This window comes from the organism of the source record quoted next, unplaced genomic scaffold (assembly GCF_019419815.1).
Source record: "Pyrus x bretschneideri cultivar Hongxiangsu unplaced genomic scaffold, Pyrus_bretschneideri_v1 Contig2, whole genome shotgun sequence".
In the NCBI taxonomy this organism is placed as follows: Eukaryota; Viridiplantae; Streptophyta; class Magnoliopsida; order Rosales; family Rosaceae; genus Pyrus; species Pyrus x bretschneideri.
This window is the reverse complement of record NW_025999501.1, coordinates 2,598,526-2,604,525: the sequence shown is the minus strand read 5'-3', so window position 1 is coordinate 2,604,525 and position 6,000 is coordinate 2,598,526. Positions and strand designations below refer to the sequence as shown.

Sequence of the window (6,000 nt, the reverse complement as noted above, 5' to 3'; positions counted from 1 at the left end):
CTTGATAAAGTGTATGGTTTTATGCATATGAATGCCTACAAGAATTTCAAATTGAATAATTTTTTGCATTATAACCTTTAGATGATGACAAAGATAATAAAAAGTTATAATTATAATGTTTGGACTGTAAATATTTGTTAATCGTAAATGATGAGACAAGTAGGTTTCCACGAGAGAAACATAAATATTATTTTTAGTTTAGAAAAAAAAAAAAAGAAACGTTGCATCTTATGGAATCTACATATTGGCGGGAAAGCGGACAAAACCGGATGAAGTCATGTAAACAGAGTAATCCACAAAAATACGTTGAATATAGAACCAAAAATAGGGGCATATTCGTCAACATGCCCCCCAGTATCTTAAATCCCTTTCACTGTGCTCCCAAAATCCCCCACCACAAATCACAAACCCTAGCGCTCCCGATCCCTAGTCCGCCGCAGACTAACACGCACGCCGCTCCAATCCCTCTCGGAGATGTCGCACTTCGGTCGATCCGGACCTCCGGACATCAGAGACACCTACTCACTCCTCGTCCTCAACATCACTTTCCGTAATTCCCCTTTTACCCTTCTCCTCCTCCTCCTCCATCCCCTTGCTGAAAACCCTAACTCTCTTTCTCTCTCTCTGACACTCTTTCTCTCTCTTTGTTTGGTTTGTGTTTACCAGGAACCACCGCGGACGACCTCTTCCCGCTCTTCGACAAGTACGGCAAGGTCGTCGATGTCTTCATTCCCCGAGACCGGAGGACTGGCGATTCTCGTGGATTTGCTTTTGTCCGATATAAGTATCAGGACGAGGCGCATAAGGCGGTGGAGAAGCTCGATGGTTCCTCTCTCTCTCTCTCTCTCTCTCTTTCTCTCTTTCTCTCTCATAGGCCTCTTATGAGCTTACTTAGAAGCTAGGGTTTTGTAATTAATTAATTAATTGAATCTGATTTCAGGGAGAGTTGTTGATGGAAGAGAGATTATGGTTCAGTTTGCTAAGTACGGCCCCAATGCGGAGCGAATGTAAGTTTTTTGTTTGATATTATGGGTATTGTGTATTTGGTTTGTTGCAAGTTTTGATTTTTCTTGTTGGAGTTTTGCTGTTTTAACAATTTGAAACTTTTGATTTTGTAGCCACAAGGGTAGGGTAAGTGAATCAACTTCCAAGCTCAAATCAAGGTCCCGAAGCCGTAGCCCTCGTCCTAGGTAAGATTTCTTCTTTGCTGGAATTGCGTGGAGCAGAAATCGTTATATTCCGGTTTGAACTAGAATTGGGTAAAAGTGATATTTTGTGTTCTAATGTTGTGTTTTTAGTCCTGCGTTACTGCATATTGATTTCTCAGTTCCTTCTGAATAATATGTGTGTGTATTTAGTTGGTATTTGTAGCTTGCTGTTTGCTTTAATACATCTAGGCATTAACTTTAGCAGTTGATAGTTATCAGTTGCCATTGAAGTGGACTGCATATGTGCAAGGTCATATGCTGTTGTAGCATAGGGTGAGAGGTGTATCGGTTTGGACTTATCAAGGGGGATATTTGTGTCTTTTTTAGCTGCTCACTGTTTTCTTTTGTTTAGTCTTTTTAACTGGGGGCTTGTGCATAAGTTACTGTTTTTGTTTTCATGAGTGGTGGTCCTAGCATAATGGAAGACGACTCTTGGGCTCAAGTGGGCTCAGTTGTTTTGAATTTGAATTGTTTTGAGCCTCTGCATCGTCTTTCTTGTTTGCTGTTGACGGAGAGCTCTTAACTATTTATTAACGCTGCATGATGCATGATGCTTTTGGGTGGAGAGCGATGTCTCTGTTTCAGTTATTTGATTCTTGGTACACATGTTCCTTGGAGGTGGCATTTTTTCCTCCTATTGAGTTGATCAGTACAGTTCTTACGACTTAGGCTTCTATTCTCACAGAACACGTTTTACATGGATTTACGGTGTTTGTTTTTGGTATCTAATGCAACCATATATGTTAGTAATTGTGTGTTTATGGAAAGCTGTACCATTGACATGAGTCTACAAAATTTGTGGAAATTATGTTGCAGCAACTGACCCTAAAACTTGTTAGGTATCGAGATGAATATAAGGAAAAGGATTATGGAAGTCGCAGTCGAAGTAGGGAGAGGTATAGTCGTGACAGGCACCATAGGAGTGAAAGAGAGCATCGCTACAGAAGTAGGAGCCGCAGTGCAAGTCCTGGTAATCGTAAGAGGGGCAGATATGATGATGAGCGGCGTAGTCGGAGCCGGTCATATGGAAGGTATAAAATATTGCTTCTATTTTATGTCTTTTATCATGAACTATTTTACCTTTCTAATGTGTCATTTGATGCAAACCTTGTGTACTTCAAAGTGCCTCTCCTGTTCGGAATAGCTCCAAGTCTCGCAGAAGCCCATCTCCTCGGAGGAGCCCCTCTCCTCGGAGGAGCTTATCTCCTCGAATGAGCGCATCTCCTCAGAGAAGTGCATCTCCTCGTACGACACCACCTAGGGGTGAGAATGTTTTTGGACGCAACCGCAAGGAACGCTCTCCTACCCCCAAAGATGATTCACCACATGGACGTCGTGATGATTCTCCAAGTCCTTCCCCTCGTAAATCTGACGCAGATGTAAGCCCATAAACCTCAAGACAGACATTTAATTGTTCCTTTTGTTGGATTGCAACATACTATTGGATGAATAAGTCTCTGTATAGTCGTTTAAGTTGTTATATTTGTTCTGCAGGAATGATGGACTCTCAACTTGTGGCCCGAGATGATAACTTTTGGCTTGAGGGCTTGTGTCTGCATTCATTGTTGGAGGATGAGTTTTATATTATGGATCAACGTATTGAATGTTACTTTTGACTTCCTGCAGTTTTGTTGAAGGTTAAACATTTCTTTGTTGGACAGAGTGAGTTTTTTAACTCATCTAAGTTTGATTGTAGCTTTTTGTATTCTTATTAATGGGCTGGTACAATATAAAGTGTTTGCTGTAGTTTTTATGATGGCCTTCGCCGCCCATGCGATGGGAGTCTTCTTGCTATAGTTTTACATTGCAACTTTTTTAGGTTCTATAGTTGTATTTTTTTTTTCTTCAGAATATTTAATCTTTTTGGTTTCTTTCTATTCGTATTTGTTTTAAGCTGTTTGATTGCTGGTGTTTTTTCTGCTCTATTATTTTTACCTGTGTTCGTTTTTTCTTTCCTTAAACTGAAATGTGCTTTGTTCGTATACTTATGGTGTCCATATACTGCCCTTATTTAGTGATGTTCGGGAAGAGTGAACATTGCTGATTGGCGAGATGCTGTAGCTGTACTAGCTGTTGGTGCTATTTTTACTACAGAAAAGGTAGATGTCAATGTGTCATGTCCACGCTGATTGCAGTCTGGTCTTTTCCTACTTGCTATATCGGCCTTATTTAGTGGTTTCCGGGAATAGTGAACTTGCTGGTTGACGAGATGCTGTACTAGCTGTTGGTGCTATTTTAACTACACAAATGGTAGATGTCAATGTCATGTTCTTGCTGATTGCGGTCTGCTCTTAACCTGTTTTGCTTTCATGAAACTCTGGTTGGTAAGAGTAAAACTCATGTTTCCAGTCTTTATCCATTGGTTTTTGATTTTTCCCCTGATCACACTGATTTTGCTCACTGATCGTAAAAGTTTGGTCCTTTAAAGGAATCGTGGATGCTGTGGTTGCCTAAGTTGGTCGGAATTCACTTGCCATTGCATGTAGCTGATGCAGTATTTTTTATAAGTAGGAGCTGATGCAGTATTTTACCATATAGGAGCAGATGCAGTTTATAGGAAAACACATCGACTTTTGTCTTGCTTTTCTTTTCTGGGACTAGTAGGGGTGGTGAGCGGGTTATGATCGATCATTAGCTAGTTGCTGGCAGCCGCCGCAGCACGATGAAAATTCTCGAGTCATGCTCTTGTTGATGCAATAGTTGGTATGTTTAGGTAATTACTGACAGGGTACTTGTGCAGCTATGTGAAACATTATTCATGTTGAACCAAGTTAAGTAATAATTGTGATTAAGCTATGTGAGTGTAGGAGTGCGCAATTTTTCTTTAAATTAGGTGAATTTCTTTTGGGCCTTTGTAAGATTATCTCGATACCATTGTCAAAACTCCTAGATGCTATAATCACAATGTAATACGTATTGCAATTTTGAATTTTGCTATGTTACATTTCTCGGAATGACCGCGTGACCTTGTATAGCCGCCAAGAGGAAAAAATGCAAGATGTGCTCTGCATGATGAAGCAAATGTCCTCGAAGAGGTATTGACTTGGTCCGATTTCAATCTTACGCCACTATTTGAGGATTTTGCCTCTAAAAACTGTTGCCATGTCTTCACAAGACGCAATCTGTCGATCCTACGGCAGTGTCAAAGTGTGCTGCGTGCTTCATGACGTGCTGTTCTATTGCTCACTTAACTTGTTCAACTTGAAATATAATAACAAAAGGTCAACTAAATTGCCTGTAATGTCATAGTTTGTTCAATGTTGGAATTTTATAGTAAATTTAAAATCGTTATCTTTCTTGGATTTGCATAAAATAGTTGATCTGGTCTTGTAAATCATTTTCGTATATCAACGGCACGCGATATGTCTCTTGTACAGATCATTGCTCCATCAAACAAACGTAATTTCATAAAACAACAGTCGTTGTTCTAAGATCCGACCTAGGGATGGGCAAAGATACTCACGGGTAAATAAGTGTCTGTTTATACTTAAAATATATATAATTTTATTGTGAACTACAAAATAAATTAACATATATATTATGAAGTATTTGAACATAAGGAAAACATAGGAACACGCATATAATGTGTGCTCATTTAAGTATTCAACAAGTCTCTTATAATTTTTTGAAAAAAACAAAATGCAAAATGAAAGTTATCTATTTTTTGTCTAAGTGAGTTGCAACCCAGGCGGGTCTGGGCGGGAGCCTTAGCAGGTCTAAGCGTTTTTTCTTAATTTTCAAATGTTTAGGCATTAATTGAGGCGGTGGCCAGCCGCCTAGCGCCTAGGCGGGGCTCAGGCGGCGCTAGGCGGGGATTTTTAGAACAATGCCCATGGGTTTGGGTAACTATTGTTACCCGTCCATTTAAAGTTCACGGTTACGGTTATGGATAACCGTTTAGACAAACAAATAATTATGGGTATAATTGTTTATCTGTGAAATTTAAATAGGCAGTTATGGGTATTACCTGCAGTTATAACAAGTATCCAATTGGTTATGAGTATTATCCACGGTTATAATAGATATCCATTTACCTATTTAATTTAATATGTGTAAAATTTAAAAAAAAAAAATTGTTCCCAGGACTTGGTTCCATGATTCGAGTTCGCCTAATGAGAATTCAAAGTTACAAATGGAGTGTAAATAGAAAAGTCTGTAAGTCAGATAGGATGTAATGTTCAAATAGAAACCCAAAACTTTTAGTCGATGCAATTTCAAAATTTGTGGCTGAAAAAAAATTCAAAATTAAAAAAAATCAATTTCAAAATTTGTAAGCTCAGGTCACCTAATGAAAGTTGGATGGTAAAGACTTTGATGAGACTTTATGATTCAACTTGCTAAAACATTAGTGTTCGAAAGTGTTTAGTTTCGGAATATTTTGAAGCTTTGAATTATCTAGTATTTAAGATAATAACTACTTTTTATTTTCAGAAGCTTTACTTTGTAATCATATGAATTATAATTAAAGATTTGTTTGGATGTAGCAGAAAAATATCATTCATAAAGTATTATTTCAATTATTTGAATTGTATGAGGATTTAAATGATTAAAATAGAGAAATGCATGCTAAAATGTACCTATAACGGTGTTTAATTGTCAAAAAACAAAAATTATGACAAATATTTCTTTTGTAATTTTCAAGTTGTTAAAAAAAAAAAACATGTAGACGGATAAAAAAAAAGAGGTAAATGGATAAAAAAAGGATAAACGAGTTCAAAAATGGGTAAACGGGTAAATGGTTGAATGGGTAAACGGTTATGGTTAAATGAGTACACGGTTATGAGTATGGCTA

At 38.0% G+C, this 6,000-nt stretch overlaps 1 protein-coding gene across 4 annotated transcripts; it reads left to right on the top strand.

Moving 5' to 3' along the window:
- Positions 1–406: 406 nt before the first annotated feature.
- LOC103936417 (serine/arginine-rich splicing factor SC35) lies at positions 407–4,004 on the top strand. 4 transcript variants are annotated; one of them, XR_007258005.1, is made up of 9 exons: positions 407–550; positions 667–825; positions 941–1,007; positions 1,119–1,190; positions 2,048–2,239; positions 2,332–2,587; positions 2,703–2,870; positions 3,224–3,307; positions 3,398–4,004. XR_007258005.1 is itself a non-coding variant. In XM_009346250.3 (7 exons), exons 1-7 carry the CDS (start codon positions 475–477, stop codon positions 2,706–2,708), a joined length of 828 nt encoding a protein of 275 aa, XP_009344525.2. In that variant the 5' UTR covers positions 407–474; the 3' UTR covers positions 2,709–2,954. The 4 variants fall into 4 exon arrangements, 1 of the variants encoding a protein (XP_009344525.2); XR_665646.3 differs by having other exon boundaries at positions 3,224–3,532; positions 3,637–4,004; XR_665645.3 differs by having other exon boundaries at positions 3,224–4,004.
- The last annotated feature ends 1,996 nt before the right edge of the window (positions 4,005–6,000 follow it).